This window comes from Didymosphaeria variabile, assembly GCF_027946475.1.
Source record: "Didymosphaeria variabile strain IMI 356815 chromosome Unknown scaffold_3, whole genome shotgun sequence".
Lineage (NCBI taxonomy): Eukaryota > Fungi > Ascomycota > Dothideomycetes > Pleosporales > Didymosphaeriaceae > Didymosphaeria > Didymosphaeria variabile.
In genome coordinates this window covers 3,966,338-3,987,516 of record NW_026611622.1, presented here as the reverse complement: position 1 = coordinate 3,987,516, position 21,179 = coordinate 3,966,338, and the positions used below count along the sequence as shown (strand labels likewise).

Here is a 21,179-nt window from a genome sequence, read left to right as displayed (position 1 = left end):
TACAGGCTGGCTTGACCAGGTTTCATATGACGGAACTTTGGGCGTCCAGACAAGCGGCGGCATCGCGGCGCCCGTAGTAATTCTATGGGGACTGGTGGAGCTTTCATGATGTATTTACCTGAACGCTGCTTCCTCCGCACCTTGTTTCGGCCACCACGCTTCCCATCCTTGTGCCAATCCGACAGGCAATACGCGGCAAGACTACTCTTGCTGACTCTCACCGGTGTCACAGAAGGCTAGTGCTTATGCAAACGGTTCTCCCGTCTTTCCATGTGAGTTGTATGAAAGCGCGCGGGTGCCCGTTGCACTGACTGGTTGGCAGAGCGGATACTTGCAGCAGACTACACCCTCCCGCATGCACAAGTCATCACAGAAAGTCGTTGTTCCGTTCTTGTCTTCTTCACATTCCTGATGCCTCCTCAACTATTCGTACCCGCGGATAGAAACCGCATCCTCAAACTTTCATCATCCTGTCAACATGAATTCGCGGTGCTCTCCAAGTTTTTCTTGTTGGCGCTGGTAGTTGTAATAGGTCTACGACTAGCCATCATCCGTAATTCGTCAAGAAAGAGAAGGATATCAACTTCAGAAACTATCGCCGACATTAAAGAGAAATGCCCCATCTCATGCCAAAAAGGATCGGAACAAGATTTGAGACAATACGCATCATCGGGAGAGCAGCATCAGCAGACCCCAGTCTACAAGTCTGTATATCCTTGGACGTCTCCTCCTCAACCTCTGCCTGGACCGTATGATCCACGTTTATATCCTTTACCGACAATTAGACGACATTCTTGTGATCCTTCCGTTCCAGAATCTAAAGATGTTGCTGCACCTTCGTATACTCGTCGCGTATCACTGAACAGCATTCCCACTCAACACAGCACGCTCCGCGGCACAGTGACCATTTCCTCAAAAGGCTGGCGAAGAAAACAATGGACTATCTCTGGAGGATGAAGTCTCGAATATCATCGATCCAATGACCAACCGCGCCAAAAGAGTCCGTGTGCATTGCGTTGCAACCACACTGCCGACTATCACGTCATTCTGGAGCCGCAAATACCGCAACACTCTGCATTGTGCAGTCTTACCCGCATCCAGGCCCTCGTCCTTCACCTCGCTTAAGTATGGACGCAAAGTGGCATGTTTTCCGTTGCTGTACCGGAGGTGGCTTCCGCTGACTAGCTGGACATGTGGGGCGGACCAGCTCGAGCCGAACACCTACTCGCAGCGGATAGCGGGAGAGTCGCGTGTCCAAAAGATCCGCAAATCCTACCAGAGGTTGTATTTGGAATCTGGGCTATTGTTGGTGGGACTTGGCCGGAGAACAGCTCCGTAGGGTTACATGCCTAATAGATGGCGTTGTATAACAGGGGTGGAGGAGCGTAAGGCTGGCTGATAGTTATGCTATACAATATATCGCTTACGCGAAACGATGTGATTTCTACTCTCTATTGCACTCGAATCGACAGTTCGAGCTTGCAATACCTTGGCACTTCGTGTCTTGTGTGGTGGGTAGCTTAGTTAAGACATGGTCTGGACGAACTCGCTTCGCTAGTCGCATGCGCACCACCGTGAGGTTTATTATGGGTCTGATAGTGTTTCCGCAGATGTGCCAGTAACCACTCTCCAAAAGAGTCAGATTGTGTGCGTACCTGCATGGTGCTGTTCAACTTTACGCATTCCAATCTGATAGCGTATATATATTTACGAGCCTCCTCGGATCACATGACAACTGGGGCTTGTAGCTCAGTGGTAGAGCGCCCGCTTTGCATGCGGGAGGTCTAGGGTTCGATCCCCTACCAGTCCATATTATCTATATATCACTAGGAGGGTAATTAGGCAATATTTTTGGACCTTTTTATGTTTCAGTATTCCGAGGTTGTACCTCATACGAGTACATGTGGCTGCTGATGCAGTCTCTGTTTCATTTTACGCCAATTTCTTCTGAGTGAATAGATGACGACTTCTGAGTACCGAGTGTATTTGTACATCATATTACAAGAAGTCTCGCAACGCCTCATCCAGACTCTGCCCTTCCCGCAATGGCAGCACATCCCCCTTCCTCTCCAATCCTACATGGTTATTCCACACAACCCTAAAACCGGCCTTCGACGCCCCTACAACATCTCCTGCGCTACCAGCTACAAAGAGCACTTCTTCCGGCTTCACGTCACCCAGTAGCGGTAAAATCCCATGGTAAGCCTCCACCGCAGGCTTATACCACCCCGTTTCCTCCGCAGTCACCGCAGCATCGAACTTCCAACTTCCCTCCCCTTCCCCCTCAGCCTCCTCAGCAGCCCTCTCTGCACTCCTTACAGCAGCATGTCCCAACTCCCTCGAACAATTCGTCACAATACCAAGCAAATACCCCTTCTTCCTCAACTCCCGCAACACCTGCCCTACTTCCGGCCACGCCTTCAGATCCTTCCAGTTCTTGTGGAGAGCCTCAGGAGATGACGATGGGAGTCCGGATTCTGCGGCCGCGCGGGAGACGAGCTCTTCGTAGGTGCTACCGGGCCCGTAAACGGTGCTGCCGTATGTGACTTCCAGATATTGCTTGCGCCATTTGAGACCTTCGAGGGATGTGCCGGTGGGCGTGGAGGCGTCCCAGATGGTCCAGGAGTCGAGGAGGCCGGTGAGAAGGTCGAAGACGATGGCTTTGGGTTTGAAGGATGCAATTGTGTCCGTCATGTTGATAAGGTTATAAGTCGAAAAGAATAGGATTTAGCCCGGTATTTGGTGTTGCTGATTCTCTTATACTAGACACAGTATTGTGCAGTCCTTATACTAAATCGCTAAGCTGGTCGATTATGGTTTTCCGTCACCACGGAAAAGACAGGAATACTTATCCGAGAGCAGGATTGGCACACACGTAATTTTAGACGTGAGTGATTCTTTTTATTGCAAGTCACAGTCCCCGGGCTTCGAATGTCCGTACTTGTGCGAAAAGAAGTCGGATCGGACAAAGCCGGAGTAACCACTCCATTTTCGTGACTTGCCATTATGGGTCCGCACATTGATCCTCCGAAGTAAGAATGCCTGCAATACAGTCCTTCCTAATCGTCACAATTGATGGGTCTCTCGGTTGATTTTGATTTGCGCTTGTGTTAGCTGATAACCCAGGGTAGATAGGTGTGTCGAACGCGATTATTCCACGCAACCTCGAAATCTATCCACAAGATCAGTTTCCTCAAAGTCGGAGAAAAAGTTCATGTATTCTGGATATCATATCGCCCATGTGTGCCTCGTCCTTCCAATCGCTGAAGCGCATGCAACAATGCTATCGCTATGCACGTCTTGAATCGCTTCCTTTCGTGTTCGACAAATATGGCCTCCTCAGTTCCAGAACTAGACACATTTCATTCGTCATCCTCTCCTCTACCCATAACTACCTCCTCCTTCCACCCTCCCATCTCTCCGTCACGGTATAAAACCTGATGAGCGCCTCCGCACCCACGTAGTCCTCCTGCCTCAACAACTGCGCAATATCCACGTTCAATGGACTATCCGGCTCCGCGCTCGTCAATAGCTGCTGTATGCTCGTCATAGTGGTCGTGATGGTGTAGGCGGGCGTCCACGACGTCTTGAGCAGGTCGAGGCAGATCTCGCCAGTCTTGAAGTCGACGTTGGGGTGGCAGATGGGGGTGATGAAGCGGATTGAAGGAGGCGCGTTGGGGTACGTTGTTGGGATGTGGATGTCGAGAGCCCAGCGGCCGCCTGGGATGTTGTTAACTTGGTGATTGAAAGGTAGGAATGGGTGTTGCGGAATGGGAGAGAGCGAAGACGGAGTTGAGAGTGTCGGGATGGAAGAGAGTGAATTACCTTCATATGCGGTGCCCGGTACACCCTTCATGACTGCCCTCCAGTGCATCAGTTCATCGTCGTCTATGGGACCCAGCTCCAGCAGCGCGTCATTGGGGTCGGACTGGTAGCTTTGCAGCTCCGTGAGCAACCGTTTAGTGGGGGACTGGACACGCGAAGAGCTTGCCATATTGTCCTCGCCACTATTATCTTCCAAGAATTGTAATAATAAAAGTTGCGATGCAGCGCGCAGCCGCACTCAAGGTCAGACCTAGAAGCTCGCCGGCAGCGACGACCAGCCCCAGCCTCGGTTCCACGCTTGTGCCGCGTGGTGCACCGCGCTCACCCCACCATATCCGTCACTGATCCCTGTCCAAACTTTCGAAGAGCTAGCGACATCACTGGGTGATCGCAAAGCGCAAACAACATACCTTTGGAAATGGCGCCCGAAGCTATACTATCGCATCTGCACCGCGCAGACGGTTCGGCGACGTACACACACAACGGATACTGCATCATTGGCGCCGTCAATGGACCTATCGAAGTGCTGCGGCGCGATGAGATGCCCGAGGAAGCGACTGTTGAAGTCAACGTGAGGCCAGCGGTGGGCGTCGGAAGTATATACACTTAGACATTTAGCAAATGCGCCGCTAATTGTGAGGCAAGGCCCGAAAGAGCGACATTTGGAGACATTACTACACAGCACACTACGAAGCATCATCTTGACGCGGAGTATACCACGGACGCTCGTACAGATTACCCTCCAAGTGCGAAGCTTGCCAGACGAGGAGAGCTCGACTGGTGTCAGCCCTGTACGTTATGTCCTTCGAGTATGCTGGGTCAATGGAAGACCAACGCTGACGCAATGCAGAGTCTATTACTCCTCCCACATCTCCTCCACACATCGCTCCTCGCCCTCCTCAGCGCGTCGATACCTCTATCTACAACCCTCACCGCCGTTCTCATCGCTCTACCTTCTACGAACACTGCGACAGCCTCCACGCAGTTACTTTCGCCCACTGCACAAGAGCTATTACGCGCCAAACCCATACGTTCTGCTCATGTCTTCGCCTTCTCCGGGGAGGGCAAATTGCTGCTGAATGAAAGCGACGGTACATTCAGCTATGAGGAGTGGGACGAGGCGGCCGAGGCCGCTCAAGAAGTGTGTTGCAAGGAAGACGGTGGGGTCGGTCTGGGCGAAGGCATGGAAGTAGACGGTAGAGAAGGACAGAACCTAGACGACTGGTTGCGGAGTGTCGTACGGACGAAGGTGGGACACGAGCAGCGGTGGAAGTCTACGAGTTGAAAGGGTGGGCGTTACATGCAGATGTAAGTGTTGAGCATGGGTCAAGAGGTGGTCATTCAATTGTACCGCCTCGTCTCTAAGATGGCTACGTTGGCTCCGCGAGTGAAGGAGCATGCGCTCCAAGCAGTTCCACAAAGTCGGAACATAAAGCACGTCTAGAAGATGTAGGACGAAGAAGTCATGCTAAATCAAGGATATGATAATGATGCCCGAGGTAATGCTACGCTATATGCTAGTTTTTTATTTCAAGAGATGCTGAACGCTCAGGTGTGCGATGCGGTTGTAGATCCAAATGCCTTAAAATCGTTAGGTCGTGAGTCGTAAATTTCGTATCGTAGTTGGAAAGCAGATTCGGCGCCTTATAAATTTGAAAAGATTGCAATTTTAAACATCTTCGCTGTTGCGCACCACAGTTTCTTCGGGATTCTTAATGCTCGCTGTGTCGTCCGCAGCTTGTTTGTTCATGAGCGCGACCAGAGCCTGCTGTGCGTTCCAGTCCGGGACTTCCCATGTCGTCACTTTGTCTCCCGTTTTGCTCTCTGTTAGCTCCACTGTCTTAGCTTGCTCCTGGGCCTGCGCCAACCACTTATTCCAGGCACGCGTATCGGGGCAAGCATTGCTCAGCCGCACCCAGTCTATTCGTTTGGATACGACAATTGCTTTCCAAAGAGCCTGGGTGTATGTGTCACTTTCTGAAGGGTATCCTTTGGCTGACATATCCGAGTTAGACAGGCTCTCGTTGGTGACGGTATAGCATGAGTAATCCCAGTGTAGCTTTGCAGGCAAAGCAGCGACAATCCAGTACGAGGAACCCAACAGCATGTAAGATGCCGCCCACGCTATTTGAGCTTCGATCTGGGCGTTGGCAAGACAGATGACTCCCCCCATGAGCATGATCGTGCCTACCAGGCTAAGAAGGCGATACGCTGGGCCATGCTGCAACATATACTCGATGGTCTCTGGTGCGAAATACAATTCCCTTGCCACGTCCTCTGGACAACGGACGATCAAAAAGCTGCCTTTAGGGTATCGTATGACAACGTCACCGGGTGGAACCTTGCCCTTCTTCGATCCGCGTTTCGGCAGCTTGAGTTTCCACTTGTTGCCGTACCCAATGAGCGAGGACAGGGACGATAGAAGGCATGTGGCGACCAAAGACATGCCGTCTTGGCGCCATATCGAAAGTCCAAGGAGGACGCAGGAGAGAAAGAATCCGAGGAATAGGACGCTAGTAAGAGGGGCGATGGTTCGCGACTTGACTTCGTTCGAAGCGGTGCGCTCGATACGGACGACACGAACGGAGTGTGCAGGGAGGTTGTTGGCGTCACTATGAATGCCTTGAGTCAGCTTCGCCTCGACTCATTGAGGATCAGTTCAGTTCTGGAACTTTCAAGAAGAATTGGAACACTGAATCGCCCTCCAAATATCCTTTAGCAAGTCGAGCCATTGTTGCCAATGCCGTTCGCTTACAGATGACCCTTGAGGTCAGAGCATTGCTCGCAGACGAAAAGAATCTGAGACCATTCACCAAGCGGTATCAAAGTATGGAAGGCTTACCAGACAATGTTTCCAATGTGGTTGATGGAATCTTTGTGGTTGCCTGAGTAGATACCAGTGATATGACCATCGACCGGTTCGAGTACAGTAGGCCTCGTAGGCCTCATTAAAGCTTGAGGAGCCGGGATTAAGCGCGGAAGGAAAATCCATCTCGAGAGAGTCGAAACTTGGGCATTAGCAAGCACGGAACCCTCGCCCAAGATGGCGAGGAAACCGACGATGTCGAGCTGCAATTGTTGTAGTACGGGCTCCCCATTCTCAGCCTGGAGCCAGAGCATGGTAGTGACGGGAGGATGGGGCTGTGGAAAATTGGATATGCGGAGAAGAGTCAAAGCTCCGGGCGGGTACGAGTAACAGACATGGGTCGAAGCAGGCCGTTGAAGGGGTCAGCGTAGCGAAACGAGGGTATATATCGAAAATGAGAGCCTGAGGCCACGATGAAGGACGCGTAAGTAGGAATACTGGAGACAGACTGCTGGGAAAAAGTGGCGGGAAACACTACAAGGACAAGACGGCGACGGCCTCACACGGACGTTTGGGGGCGACGATGCGAGGCGAACCGGTCAGTGCTCGACTTTTGTTGCTCGTTTTCAGCCTCACACAGCAGCGTGCTAGCGCCGTAAAGGCCAGTAATCAGCGAAGCATGCCTGAGGCATTCGCGCCGGCGACGGGCATCGCTGGCGATTGGGAAGGCTTGTGACTAGGCTACAGGAAACCGGCATGGGCTTGGAGGAGGCGCAGGCATAGCCTCAATCTGTGACCGGCTGTGAGAATGGGTTGCAAGCCCACGCTGGAACATGTTTCTTGCACCAGCGCTTGCCGCATCGTCGTTGAAACAAGTGCGCCTTGCAAGAACCTGCGACAGGAAGGAAGTTTGAGCACCGTCGCAGCTTCCTCCGCGCGTGCTTACCCCACGCCCAACCGCACTCCCAGCCCTCAACTCTGGCGCACGCGCCAGCCTCGTGATACACTCACATCCGCACCGACCGCCGACTATTTATTTACGACAGAGTCCCGCGCATCGCCATCGTGGTTGCAGTCATAGGAGGAGGGGTTCAGTGCGCGCAGTGGCCATGCGCTGATGTATGTGCGCGCTTCGTTGCGTTTTCCCTCTATTCTCAAGCCACGCGATGCCCCCTGCCTAGATAGCTGGGCATCTCCATCAAGTGCACAAGCTATCACGGCCCATGAGAAGGCCTCAACGGCCTGTCGCCCTCTCTGTAGCGTCCTATACCCACATCGTCTATTTAAGCGACCCTTCGCTCTTCCCGCCGTCACTTTTGTTTAGGCACCAGACCTGTGATTCAGCCTTTTGCACTACATTTGGGCCGCGGGGCGCAGCTTCGCTGACTCTATCCCTTTGGATCTATACTATGACTGCCATGTGAATCACGTACTGACTATCACATTTCCAATAGGCCAAATCTCCGGCACGAGCATATCAGGACAATTCCGTCCACCTCCCCTGGACGATCTTTCCACATCTAGGTATCCCACTTTGCAACGAATAGCCTAGGACTACCAGTTCTGTGGATCTTTGAGCACTGTTACAGACCCTACCCCACAAGTGTACCATCGAACATTCACCGGTTTGTTTACGGCAGAGAAAGCCAGGCTGCAGTATAGCATTCATATCCGGAGGCGGCCAGTACGAGTGCTTCCAATCACCACCTCTGCCCATTTGTCGGTATTCCACACTCTTTGTAACCGGTATGAGAAGTCGTTGATAGAGGCGAATGCACCAAGCTATCGGCATGCCTGCTGACAGCGATTCAAAGTCGTCGAGCGAGTCTCAAAGCTCCCCTCAAGGGTGGTTCTCTTGCTTACCTGCCCTGTAAGTAACGGTGGTGTTGCTAATCTGAAACTTCTGCTGATACTCTACAGATCTGTACGTGACAGTCAAGCTCCTAATCGAGGATCAGACAGCCTAGGAGAACCCTCTGCTGACTCAAGTGAGAAAAAGAGGAAAAGAAGTTCGCTCAATCCAAGGACCCCATCCAAGAAACCAATGCCTTCGACACAGCCGCAGATACCGGCTACTGACAAGTACGAACCGGATAACTACCTAGAAACACGTAATGCCCTAGTCAAAAAGGAACTGGAGGAAGCTTGGGACTATCTTGCAAGCACGCTCGATCCGCCTCCAAAGCAGAAGGTGGTCGCAGACATTATTCGCCTCATCCGAGAATTCGAGCGCAGATACGTCTTTGGGAATGTGCCATCGGAAGATATTCCCGCAGAAGGGACGCTAGATATGGGTGGTCAGTTTCTCACCAACAAAAGTCGGATTGAGCAACACAGTATTCTGTTTCAGATCGCAAAGAAGGTCCCAAAAGGAGCCCTATTGCATCTGCATTTCAACGCAGAATTAAACCCTGAGAGACTGCTTGAGCAGGCTCGAACGATGGGAGACAATATGTACGTCTGGAGCATCAGACCCTTGCTCGATGAAAAAGACCTACGTGAGACTGAGATAGTGTTTAAAATTGTACCCGAGACCACAAGGGATTCAAATATCTTCGATAGACAATATGCGGGCAAAGGAAAGGTGAAGGGTGCTGATGGGTCAGTTAAGGATAACTGGAGACATCCAGAATACTCAGACAGGGTGTGGATGAAGTGGCAGACGTTCCGTGACGCATTCAAGAAACAAGACTTCGCGAGACAATACAAGAAGGATGAAAAGAAGAGAGCCGATGACGGTATTGGTGAGGACTCCACAAAGGTCACACTCGACGCAGCTGAAAACTGGATATTATCGAAGATGGTGTTGAGTGAAACAGAAGCTTATGATCCCTCTCAAACAGTGAATGGGTACGTTGTCCTCGGCGAGAGATGATTTTCATGACTTAGTTTGACTCGACTTACTAACGATCGTGTTTGCAGAGTATGGGCTCGGTTCAATCAGGCCACACGGTGCTTCAAAGGCCTGCTCAATTACAAAAAGGTATACGAATGGTACATTGGGACAGCGATCGACCGGATGATCGATGAAAAGATCATGTATGCTGAGCTTCGGCCTATGCTTTTAGACAAGTTCATTGAAGACAACGACGGAGGCCGCCAAGTGACAAACGCGGAACAGATGCGGCTGATTGAACAAGCTATAGCAAAGAAGCACAAGGAGCTCGAAAAGGCTGGTAAGGAACATCTGTTCCCATTCGGACTGAAGATCATATACTGCACGCCGCGCTCTATTCCTGAGAAGATCATGGAAAGAGAAATCGACGATTGCATAGCGTTGAAGATGGAATTCAAGGAGCTGATCTGTGGTAAGCAATGAAAGGGCGTGTCATTTGAGGATTATCCAACTGACAGGATGAAGGTTTTGATCTTGTCGGCGCAGAAGATCGACCCAATCATATCGGGTTCTATCACAAACAATTGACGCGTCTGCAAAAGGAATGCAGGGAGAAGGGGATCGAGATTCCCTTCATGTTCCATGCCGGTGAAACGCTTCTCGACACGGGAGGATCGAGCGATCCGCAAAACTCTAATCTCTATGATGCCGTGGCACTGAACTCGAAACGTATCGGACATGGCTTCGCACTAATGAAGCATCCGCATCTCGTGGAAAAATTCAGGCGCACGAAAGATAGCAAAGGCATCTGTATCGAACTGTGCCCGATCTCCAACGAGCTTCTGCATCTTTGCAGGAACATCAAGGAGCATCCATACCCAGAACTTCTTGCAGCGGGCATCCCGTGCTGCGTGAACAGCGACAATCCTTCTCTTTTCAGGTTCGTTACTGCCCTCTCCACATTCTCAATTTGCGTGCTAATTCGTCCACCAGTAATTCTATGTCTCATGAGTTCTACCAAATCATGGTCGGCTCGCCTACAATGTCAGTACACAGCTGGAAGCAGCTCGCCTTATGGAGCTTGGAATATAGCTGTCTTGCGGAAACGCAGAAGAAAACGGCCGAGGGATATTTCAATAAAGCTTGGACGGAATTCTGTGACTGGGTTTATGACACATACGGAGAGCTATTCTCTTTCATCGATGGCAGTGTGCAGGCATTGGATGAACAACGGGCGAAGGAACGATACCAGAAGCTCGGTGCTTCCATTCGTTAGGAATATGATATCAAGATGAAGACGACTTTAAGAGCGACCTACCCATCCCTATCGTTCCACTCCTAGCTTCTTCGAAATGTTGGTCCCTGTGGGCAAGCCAAATTAAGACACTCACGCCAACAGAGACACAGCAAGCTTGTCACGACAAGAAGCCAGCGAACATCGATTTCGCATTGTGTTGCGAGGCGGGATCCTCAAGGTTTGCATATCCTGATGGTTTATATGTCTTGTAACAAGATTTCTTTCACGATTGGATTCGAGCAGTTGATGTTCATAACTGAGGATATGTTGTTTCCAGTGTAAAGATGATACCTTCCATATTGGTATAGAACCGGTAGAAGGTGTAACAACACTTTGGTATTTCTCTGATGAATTGACGAATTTTCATTTCCGCTGCCCTCGGTTTCCTTCTACAGTACGCTAGAATGCAATTTGAAGATGCGAGAGGCGCGTTCACCAGTATTTGGGAAGGCATGGCGGGCCACAATTACGGTATTACACAGTAAGCTACTGCGGCCTTGAATCTTCCGTCGGACGGTACTTCACTGACCTTATTGACAGGGTCTTCTGAGAGACGCACAATACGTTCTCGCGCTAGCCAACGGGTCTATTGTTCACCGTGCCTTTCGTCTTCACCTCAACGTGACATTGAGGCCAGCTTTTCAACCTTTCCCACCGACCCGTGGCATGGCACTGCGGCATGGTTCAACCCCCCGTGCCTTCCGTATTTACGGCCATGCTGCTCTTATGGGCTGGGCGGCCTGTGTACCACGGTACCTGCCTCAACATCCTTAGCACGCCTACATATAACTCAGACCTTCCTGCACCGAGCCTTTACTGCACCTGCACTACACCTCTACTGCGCTTGCCTATCGTCATGGCTGGTAAAAACGTCAACACCGACGAAGAAAACATTGTTCCTCCACCACACACTTATATCAGATATTCACTCGAAGAACCACCACCATATTCACAATTCAATAGAATGTGCCCTTTCACTATGGAACATCAACCACCATTCACTCCACGGCCATTTCCGGCGCAATTATCGCTAGTACTGTTGACAGCTCTGGTCTTGTTCTTCGTGACCGTCCTCGGGTTAGTTTACATTCTCACGTCACGAAAGTGAAAGTGGTCCTCTTATTTCGCCGCTCGTTTTTCTACTCCGCACACTCTACAGCTCCTTCTACTTTCAACAAGCACACTCTTACGCTCCTTCTCCTTTCAACACGCACCTGACCCCCGGCATGGCACTGCCGCATGGTTCAACTCCCATACCCTCAATCTTCACGGCCATGCTGCTCTTACTGCTCATAGCGAGCGTCGCTGCTCGGGCGCATGTGCCTTCTTTTGCGACGGAGTCGGCTGTCGAAAACACCCAAACGACTTTGCTCGCATTCACGGGCGGGATCACGGCCGCAACAGCTGCTATGGCGCGTTCAGAAACCTCCAATACGGCGGTTGCGACTGCTTCCTCGTCATATACAGACACAGAAACCGCGCAAATCACTGAAGCCTCGTCTTTCTCGTACGCCGACTTAGCAGATCGCAAGTCGATCCAGGGAGCTGCCATTGGCGGTATCATCGTGGGTGTCTTAGCAGGCGCGACCCTCTTGCTGCTTGCGCTGTGGCTCTTGTGTCGGCGCTGGAAACTCCACCGTCATAATCGCAATCCAAAGAACCGCGGTGTGCTTCCAGGTCCGCGAGTTCCTACAGGTTCGACTGTGCCTGCCTCGCTTTACCGCCGAAGTGATAGTTGGAACACTCCACCAAAGAGCGAGAGGTCCCAGCCACTTGCGGACCTGGACCTTGAAGCAAATGTTGGGCAGCAGGACATCGGATTGCAGTACTACTCGGAGTCCAATTACTCTCAGACGGAGGGCCCGGCTTCCTCGAAGAAGACTGCGAAAGAGCGTACCGAGGTCAATATCGATGACAATACCTCAGCTGTCGGCTCCCCTGCTCGTCATGCTCAGATCCTTACTTCCTCTCCTGAGTCCGTGGAGAACGAGTCCATTACCCTTCATTCGCGTCGTTCAAATGCCACCATCGATTGGCCTCTACCAAAATCTACAGTCTCTTCACCAGCTCTCCTCATGAAGGCCCCCGAGATCAGTCCTCTGAGTCCCCTCAGCCCGTTCGGAGACTTCGACGCGGTGAAGCAACAAGTGGAAGAGCAGATCGAGAAGGAGCGACACAGGCAAGACGCGTACTGGAAGCTGAGCGGCGAAGTCGCAGGCGCTGCGCTCACAAAGAAGCCAGGCAGTGTCGCCCGTGCTAGGAAGAACATCATGGCATCGCGCGAGGCTCCCAAGAAGGCCGGAAGTGTTGCCCGGGCGAGGCAGAACATCATGGCGGTGCGAGGAGCTGCAGAGCAGCCTGGGAAAGTCACTAGCCCTCGCCAGAATACGATCGGTCTCATGGATTTCCTTCGCGAGCACGACGCACAGTGCGGTGATGAGACCGATGTCGAGACCAATGAGACGGGCACGGTGGTCAGGCGCAAGAACAAGCGCGCACATTGAGCGAGGGAGCTCTGCGAAGTACAGCACTTGAGGGAGGGAGGGTTGAAGACTTACAGTTTCCAGTGCGGCATGGCATGACAAGCGATCGATGGATTCTGGCGAGCGAGAATGGAAGACGCCACCCTGCGACGCGTCTGCATGAAAGGAATCACTCATCACCCACATCAGGGAGTCGCGAATTTGGGGGATATACCCGATGTTGATGAGTAACGGAACACGAACTGAATGAGCATCATCCTTTTGATCTTGTCTAGTAGAATAGTCAAAGGCAGATGCCACGAATGAATGATTTGAATTTACACCCACGGTACTCCCATCTTACGTCACTATACAACCACGACAAGTGAGACCAACTGCACATTACATAACATAAGCAACACATTCAATTACTACAGGCCATCGCGCCATCAAGCCCGCCTCTCCCAGAGACAGCTCGCACAGCGCACACTCGCAAAAGAAGGGGGGGTATAATCTCCTAGCCATAGCCCAAGCCAACGAGCCGTATCGTGACAATAAGTAACGTAATTACAATGCCGTAAGGAGTGGGTATATAAACAGGTGCAAAGAAGGTGATAAGCTGAAGTGTAAACCTCTGCATCGAAACATGCCGTCGTGAAGCGAAAAGGGTGGGTAATAAAATCAAAGTAAGTGAACGCTATGCTGAAGGGGTATCCGAAAGACGCCGTGAAAACCACACTAAAGCTGAAGAGTTAGAATAAATAGGAAAGGAAAGAAAAGAGAAGGTAGGAGAGATGTGCGGCGAGGCAGCGTGCTGCTTGCTCAGTTCACCATCATCATCATCCTAGTGCGGCGCTTCTCCAGCTTCTGCGTCCGCTGGTTTCCAGGGCCGAGGTAGTTGTTTCGCTGGTTGACGGCGCTGTACGCATGGCGCTCGCAGTAGTTGCGGCCGCCGACCTCGTAGTAGTCATCGCGCAGTACGATACGACACGTGTTGCAGGAGAAGCATCTTGGGTGGAACTTGAGCCGCTGATCCGTCTCGAGATATTGACCCTCGATACCGCGATTGCATGCGCGGCAGAGCGAGCCGTTGAGCTGGTGGTAGTGCTGCTCGCAGTAGGGAGCATTGTTGAAGACGTAGAACTCCGCTGTGGGGAAGGGGTCGCGGCAAGTGCGGCAGACGAAGCATTGCTTGTGGTAGCGGCCTGTGAGACGCCCGGAAGAGTCCTTGATAGATTTGCCGACGATTTGCTCTGAGCAGCCGCGACATCTGCCCTTGTTGGCTGTCGTGGGCCGGCGGTTGACTTCGCGCCTTGGCTCGGGGTCCGGGATTCGCAGTGGTGAGCTCAGTAAGCCTGGGGTGTTGAGAGCAGGATCGCGGATGTGTTGAGGCTCTTCTTTTCGCTTGGCAGAGGGAAGCCCCATTTGGATGGCGGGATCTATAGGTGACGCCGGAGCACCGATGTAAGGCGCCTTGGGAGCTTGTAGGTAAGCCTCCGGGCTCCTCGCCCTGCGGCTCTCCGGTTGTGGCGGTGCTGGTCGTGGGTCCAAGAACATCTCCGGACTTTGTGTCCTGCGAACAGGCTCATCATGAAGGTATTCTAAGCGACCAACCTTGGAAGCTTGACGGGAATGGCTGGCCTCAGATATGGGTGGGCTCGATCTCGAGCTTGCTATGCTCCTGAACCCAGAGCTTGCGTATGAGTCTTCCGACAAGCCTGAATCTGAAGGGGTGTGTATGGTGTCGCTCGGAAAGTCTCGAGCGTAGTTCGGGATAGATGGCAAAGGTGGCAAGTTGTCTTTCCGGCTCATTGACTTAGGCTCATAACTACGCGATGAGAGTGTGTAACCACTTTGCGAATCGATATCGGTGGGACGCCGAGGAGGCGGCATACGATCGGTCGGTTGCGCTGAAGGGTCCATAGCATCTCTTGAATCCTGTCGCATAGGAAATGTCTTCGATCGACTATCCTGATCTACCTTGGAAGGCTTCAGGGTCTCGTTCTGCAAGCGCGCTAGGAACGCATCGATGCCTTCCGGTTCTTCATCTTTCGGTGGAGGCGGTGGTGGTGGAGGCGGCATCGTAGCAAATGGTCCCGCACCAAGCTTCGGTCGCGAAGGAAATTCAGAACTGCCGTACGAGAAAATAGAACCCCGCGAAGTGCTAGACGTCGTTGAAATTCTCGAGTTCGGTAGCATGCCATTGCTTCTGATACTGCCTTGAGTATTCGTCCTCTGGTGACTGAAAGGTGTCCGGCCTTGACTAGGTGGTGATGGACCATTGGATGTGCTTGGCCTGCGATCACCAGTGAAAGGACCCGGTGCAATGGTATCCATCCTCTTCACGATGCTTTCTCCTCCATTTGTACGTGGACTCAGCGGTGCGAATAGCGGGCTCGGCTGGGCGTAGTTCTGGTCGTACGAGGGTGAGGGCTCCAATCTGTCGCGAGTTCTTGATCTTGCGCTCGATGGCGTAGCGCTTCGGTTGGTCGGAAAGCGAGGAAAGGCGGAGTCCAGGTTGGACGATAGGTCTGGCAAAGGTTTTTGGGTTTGCGGTAAAGGGCTCGTTGCGCTGCGATTCATCGGGTAGGGCAACCTTCCAGATCCAGGTGAAAGAGCGCCTCGACTTTTCGGGTCGCCGTAACTGCTGTCAGGCGAAGGCTCCTCCGGGTAAAAGGGTTTATCTTCTGAGGTCAGTAACGTTTTCCGTGCTTGTGAGATCATGCATTGAAGGACATACTAGCAGCATAAGGATCGATTCTTGGTGGTGGTGGCATGCGGGCGGATCGCGGTTGAGTATCGGGCCTGTTGTTGAAAGATGCGCCATTATAGGTAGCTGCGCGATCAAGCTTTGGTGAGGTTGGCTCGTCGGCGCCTGGAGGAGTGGATTAGAGTCAAGCATCTAAAAGGTTTACAGGCTGTTCTTACTGAGAGAGGTGGGAAGGCAGACATGGTCGGCCAATTGCGAGATTTCAATGTCCACACCGCAATCTGAGCACTTGATGGTGGGCAGAAAACTTATGCCATCGGTTGCCATAGTCGCCCTATTCCGAGTCGAAGATCCTCAGTCGATGGTAGCTCGCGCGCAAGGTGGGTGAAGGGTGTAGGTTTCCACGTCCAGCGTTCTCCGGAAAGACAGGTGTTTGGGTGTTGGATCATGAATGCTTGCGACGTCGAGTCAGGGCAGCTACCTTCGACGGTAACAGTGCACGCCGAGACCAATCCCTGAACGCCCAAGAGCCGATGGGTGTTAGAGCGGGCAGTGACTTGCTGAATTGAGACAGGTGATGCGGAAATGATGCTCGAAGCGGGCCTGATGTGAAGATGGCGGCGGGAAGTCGTCAGAGCGGTCTGAAGATATCTAGCGAACCACACCCGGTTTGGGAGGTCTTTAGCCCCACGGACGAGACTCGCAATGTTAGACCTGGCGAATGATAAAGTGCAATATCACGAGAGGTGGTAGCGAAAGAGACCATACAAATGCACTATCAACAGCGCGAGTCGAAGCAATCAAATGGGAAAGAGCTGGCGACCACAGACAAGCTCTCACTCGAGACACCTGGTGAGCCCTGCGAGGCACCCGCGCTTGTCCCTGAATGTGGCGTGGAGTTCTTGAGATTGCGGCTTGTGATTTGCCGGATAGTTGCTCAGGAGCGCACGGAACTCCCACGATGCGGCGGCCCACGCGCGCCAGAAACTGGTTCAGATATTGATGAAACAGCGCCCATCGGAACTGTGTCGTGCTGTGTCACACGCGCTGGCGATGACGACGGCTGTGTCTGTCATCAGGCTGCGCGCCTACGCTGGCGGCTTTTTGCGGCGGACATGGACATGTCGTTGCTGGAGGAGTCGCTGACTTGAGCCGGGGACGCCGCACAGCCGGGGATCGCGTCCAAGCTCAGGAGAACCATTAAGCCATCGATATAACGTTCGCGTATGATTGGAAGTGAGGCAGATCGCTGCCTCTTTGCACGATCGTCGTCGAAGGCACAACGCCTCCTGCATGAAAGACGGCCGCCTGTTGCGCAACTTGTCGTGTGCGCTGTTGGCACGAGATCTGGCGAAACCGAACACCGCGAACAGTCTCAGGTGCGCCGCGCTTGTGTTAGCGCCCGATGTTTCGGACGTTCGTGGTGGGCGGGTACGAGCATGAAACTGAAGACGAGAGAATCCGAGGTCGCTGCTGGCGGATGACATGTTTCTCCCGGCTGTGACGGCGCTGCTGCTCTCGTGTGCCTCGACGGGCTTAACTGACGTTGCTATTGCTGTGCCTGACAGGCCTGCTGTCACCCGCCTAGGCTCTGCGGGACCCTGCGTGGATGTGCAGGCTAGACAAGTTGCAGACCGACGACCTTCCCTTCGCGACCACCTCGACCCGCTTTGGAATGACCTCTCATGAGGTGCCGTTTGGATCCTTCAGCCTCGCAGAACCGCCATGCTCGTCTCAGCAGCCAGCGAACCGCCGCATGCCGTGCTCGGAGAGTCGGAGCGGAACCCTGTCTCCAGGGCGCCTTGCGTTGGCGTGCTTGGCCGGCTTCGCATCGTAAACAGTCTTGAAGCCCATGAGGTCTCATGGTCGTCGTGGAAACCGACTGCCATGTCGAGAGAGGTTTGCTTCGAAACAACGTCAATCGATCCGGGCGCGCCAGAAGAGTGCATACAAGGCAAACAGAACGTCCGGCGGGAGGCATGGCGTGCTCAACGGTCGACTTGTCAACCAGTCAGAATCGCGTTCCCGCCAAGTGGGGGCACGTCAACAAGTACTTAGTAAACACTCGACCTGCATGGCGGGGTACTCTTTGCACGCGATGAGGCGCGACTGATGCCATACAACAACGCAATGCCCGACGGCTCGCATGCGTACGTGAATCATTGATGAACGAGCCCGTCGAGTAGTCCGGGTCCTTTTCCTTGTTCTGGATTGTTTCGGAAGAACGGCTGCGCATTCAGTGACATCGAATGAAGTGGATTGTGGAGATTGATCGTAGTGGAGAAACTGCAGCTCGACCCCGCGAACGTTGTCAAGTCTCTGAGTACCTATGTAGCCTGCTGGGAACTTGCGAGGATGATCGTGAATACTTTCAGTTGCTCCTCTATGGTGAATGCTTTCTGATGCTGCTCCGGACATCATGCCATTGTCGCCCCGTAGGTGGACAATCTGCGTATCTTCAATGCGGCCCTCGCTCTGTGAACATGTCTCTATTGGCCTCCTCCATGCAAACGAGCCTCGCTATTGAAAAGGCGGTGGAGAGCTGTCTAGCGTCTAGCGTGTGCTGTCCGGGTGCCTGCGGAGTGTCGTGGATGTTGGCGTCTCTGTTAGCGCAGGCGATAACGCGCCTTTCCACGAGCAAATATTGTGCGGTCGAGAATACCCGAGCCTACCTATAAAGACCCTCCCCGCAAAGAGCACACTGTCCTCTCACCCACCACAATCAAACATTGCTCCGGTCTATCTCGCTCGTCCAAACCTCAACTTCAAGACCCCTCCAATTGACCAGCCAGCTACACGTTTTGAAGCTCTTCGCACGTCTCAATCGACCGATCCCCCACCTCACCTATTGCTCAAACGAGTATCATAGGGCCATTGCCCAGATAGTCACCACGTTCTCCAATCTCCTTAACTCGTATGTGCCCTCAATCTTTCGATACTGCCTTAGAAAACACTCTCTAATTGAACTAGGTCCCACAACACCTTCGCAGGCCGACGCACCTCTCCTTCAGGAGGAGCATCGGATCTTATATTAGCCTACTAAGCGACCAAATCAGCTTTTAAGGCATCGAATCAATTCATTCAATCAAGATGGCCCCTCACGCTGAGGAGTCCGTCGGTTTTGCGAACGGTGGAAGTGGGACAGCGGCTACCCCAGCCAAGGATCTCTTCGTCGTCGACTCGCCCAACGTGGAATACACCAACGAGTCCATCAAGTCCAAGTACACTTACCGTACTACGGCTGTTTCCAAGAACGCCGACGGTAAGTATGTGGCCGTCCCCAAGGAGACTGTTTACGACTTCAAAGTCGACCGCAAGATTCCCAAGCTCGGTGTCATGCTCATCGGTCTCGGTGGCAACAACGGTACCACTGTGACTGCTGGTATTCTTGCTAATCGCCGCGGTCTCGAGTGGGAGACCAAGGAAGGAAAGCGCGGTGCTAACTACTATGGCTCTGTCATCATGGGATCCACGACCAAGCTCGGCGTCGACAGCAAGACGGGTGAGGACGTCAACATCCCGTTCCATGACCTGATGCCTATGGTTCATCCCAACGACCTCGTTATCGGTGGTTGGGATATCAGCGGTCTGAACTTGGCCGAAGCCATGGATCGTGCTAAGGTGCTTGAGCCGACTCTGAAGTCTCTAGTTCGCAAGGAGATGTCTCAGATCAAGCCTCTCCCTAGCATCTACTACCCTGACTTCATTGCTGCCAACCAGGAGGATCGCGCTGACAACCTCGTCCCCGGTTCCAAGGCATCCATGGCTCATGTTGAGCAGATTCGCAAGGACATCCGCGAGTTCAAGGAAGCCAATGGTCTCGACAAGGTTATCGTTCAGTGGACTGCCAACACGGAGCGCTTTGCCGAGATTCAGCCTGGCGTCAACGACACTGCCGACAACCTCCTGAAGGCTATCGAGAATGGCCACGAGGAAGTCTCCCCATCGACCGTATTCGCCGTTGCCTGTATTTTGGACAAGGTGCCTTTCATCAACGGTTCTCCTCAGAACACCTTCGTCCCTGGCGCTATCCAGCTCGCGGAGAAGCACAATGCTTTCATTGGTGGTGACGATTTCAAATCTGGCCAGACCAAGATGAAGTCTGCACTCGTGGACTTTCTGATCAGCGCGGGTATCAAGCTCACCTCTGTTGCCAGCTACAACCACCTGGGCAATAATGATGGCAAGAACCTCAGCTCCCAGAAGCAGTTCCGCTCTAAGGAGATCTCCAAGTCTAACGTTATCGATGACATGGTCGCTGCCAACTCAGTCTTGTACAAGGAAGGCGAGCACCCGGACCACACCGTTGTGATCAAGTACATGCCCGCTGTTGGCGATGACAAGCGTGCTCTCGACGAGTACTACGCCGAGATCTTCCTGGGTGGACACCAGACCATCAGCATCTTCAACGTCTGCGAGGATTCGCTCCTGGCCTCTCCTTTGATCATCGACTTGGTCCTGGTTGCAGAGATGATGACCCGCATCCAGTGGAAGGCTCATAGTGCCGACACCGCCGATGCGAACTACGCCGGGTTCCACAGCGTTCTCAGCATCCTAAGCTACATGCTCAAGGTGAGTTCCCTACTCTCCATTCCTGCCACCTATTGCTAATTCGCGTAGGCTCCCCTGACGCCTACTGGCACACCTGTCATCAACGCACTCGCCAAGCAGCGTGCTGCCATGACGAACATCTTCAGGGCGTGTCTCGCCCTGGAGCCGGAGAGCGAGTACGTATGCCCCGGTGCGAAGTCGATATGTCTCAGACATGGATAGCTCGTACCTGACCCCAATTCATTGACTTACGCTGACTCGCGCGTCCAGTATGACTCTTGAGCACAAGCTTTTCTAGGAATCCGACCTCAGTTGGCTTCCCACCTCGACGCGGATCCACGTCTCCGGAACGTTTGGCCGCAGGTATCTGATTACTAAGAGGTACTCGTAGCCATGATTCAACCCATGGCTGATTTCCTTGATCTGGCGGGTAGACAGCTGCCCCATCCGCTCTTTTACTATGGCAGTATTCAAATGGAGCAATTTGCACCACCTCATATCTCTATGTCCTCCGCAAGACAGTGTCAGCTTGTGCACGTATATTATCGTTCTCATATTCCAGTGACCCTAATTTGCGATGTGCTCAACCCGTGGATGGACCCTACATGAGCATGTGATTTTCGTTCAGTGTTCTTTCCGAGCAGACGGTCGCTCCTGCCACTGTTGTGACTGACCGCCCCCAGATGCACCTG

General features: G+C 52.8%; 8 protein-coding genes and 1 non-coding gene across 9 annotated transcripts; 5 read left to right on the top strand and 4 right to left on the bottom strand.

Annotated features, from left to right (window-relative positions):
• The first annotated feature begins 1,738 nt into the window (after window positions 1-1,738).
• On the top strand, window positions 1,739-1,810 carry N0V89_004646. Its single transcript has one exon. It is a non-coding gene; the product is annotated as a tRNA-Ala (tRNA).
• Window positions 1,811-1,998: 188 nt separating this feature from the next.
• N0V89_004645 (uncharacterized protein) lies at window positions 1,999-2,694 on the bottom strand (the record flags this gene model as incomplete). Its single annotated transcript, XM_056213428.1, has 1 exon — window positions 1,999-2,694. The coding sequence occupies one exon, from the start codon at window positions 2,692-2,694 to the stop codon at window positions 1,999-2,001; it is 696 nt and encodes a 231-aa protein (XP_056073736.1).
• A 697-nt stretch (window positions 2,695-3,391) lies between these two features.
• Window positions 3,392-3,994, bottom strand: N0V89_004644 (uncharacterized protein; the record flags this gene model as incomplete). The annotated part of the gene is made up of 2 exons (XM_056213427.1): window positions 3,392-3,720; window positions 3,826-3,994. The coding sequence occupies 2 exons, from the start codon at window positions 3,992-3,994 to the stop codon at window positions 3,392-3,394; spliced, it is 498 nt and encodes a 165-aa protein (XP_056073735.1).
• A 249-nt stretch (window positions 3,995-4,243) lies between these two features.
• On the top strand, window positions 4,244-5,110 carry RRP46 (exosome non-catalytic core subunit rrp46; the record flags this gene model as incomplete). The annotated part of the gene is made up of 3 exons (XM_056213426.1): window positions 4,244-4,421; window positions 4,471-4,616; window positions 4,676-5,110. 3 exons carry the CDS (start codon window positions 4,244-4,246, stop codon window positions 5,108-5,110), a joined length of 759 nt encoding a protein of 252 aa, XP_056073734.1.
• A 384-nt stretch (window positions 5,111-5,494) lies between these two features.
• Window positions 5,495-6,945, bottom strand: N0V89_004642 (uncharacterized protein; the record flags this gene model as incomplete). Its single annotated transcript, XM_056213425.1, has 2 exons — window positions 5,495-6,437; window positions 6,668-6,945. 2 exons carry the CDS (start codon window positions 6,943-6,945, stop codon window positions 5,495-5,497), a joined length of 1,221 nt encoding a protein of 406 aa, XP_056073733.1.
• A 1,730-nt stretch (window positions 6,946-8,675) lies between these two features.
• On the top strand, window positions 8,676-10,743 carry N0V89_004641 (uncharacterized protein; the record flags this gene model as incomplete). Its single annotated transcript, XM_056213424.1, has 5 exons — window positions 8,676-9,481; window positions 9,554-9,939; window positions 9,993-10,407; window positions 10,461-10,511; window positions 10,560-10,743. 5 exons carry the CDS (start codon window positions 8,676-8,678, stop codon window positions 10,741-10,743), a joined length of 1,842 nt encoding a protein of 613 aa, XP_056073732.1.
• A 1,430-nt stretch (window positions 10,744-12,173) lies between these two features.
• On the top strand, window positions 12,174-13,268 carry N0V89_004640 (uncharacterized protein; the record flags this gene model as incomplete). The annotated part of the gene is made up of 1 exon (XM_056213423.1): window positions 12,174-13,268. One exon carries the CDS (start codon window positions 12,174-12,176, stop codon window positions 13,266-13,268), a length of 1,095 nt encoding a protein of 364 aa, XP_056073731.1.
• A 780-nt stretch (window positions 13,269-14,048) lies between these two features.
• N0V89_004639 (uncharacterized protein) lies at window positions 14,049-16,003 on the bottom strand (the record flags this gene model as incomplete). The annotated part of the gene is made up of 2 exons (XM_056213422.1): window positions 14,049-15,910; window positions 15,967-16,003. 2 exons carry the CDS (start codon window positions 16,001-16,003, stop codon window positions 14,049-14,051), a joined length of 1,899 nt encoding a protein of 632 aa, XP_056073730.1.
• A 3,023-nt stretch (window positions 16,004-19,026) lies between these two features.
• INO1_1 (Myo-inositol-1-phosphate synthase) lies at window positions 19,027-20,785 on the top strand (the record flags this gene model as incomplete). Its single annotated transcript, XM_056213421.1, has 3 exons — window positions 19,027-20,508; window positions 20,557-20,663; window positions 20,758-20,785. The coding sequence occupies 3 exons, from the start codon at window positions 19,027-19,029 to the stop codon at window positions 20,783-20,785; spliced, it is 1,617 nt and encodes a 538-aa protein (XP_056073729.1).
• Between the last annotated feature and the right edge of the window lie 394 nt (window positions 20,786-21,179).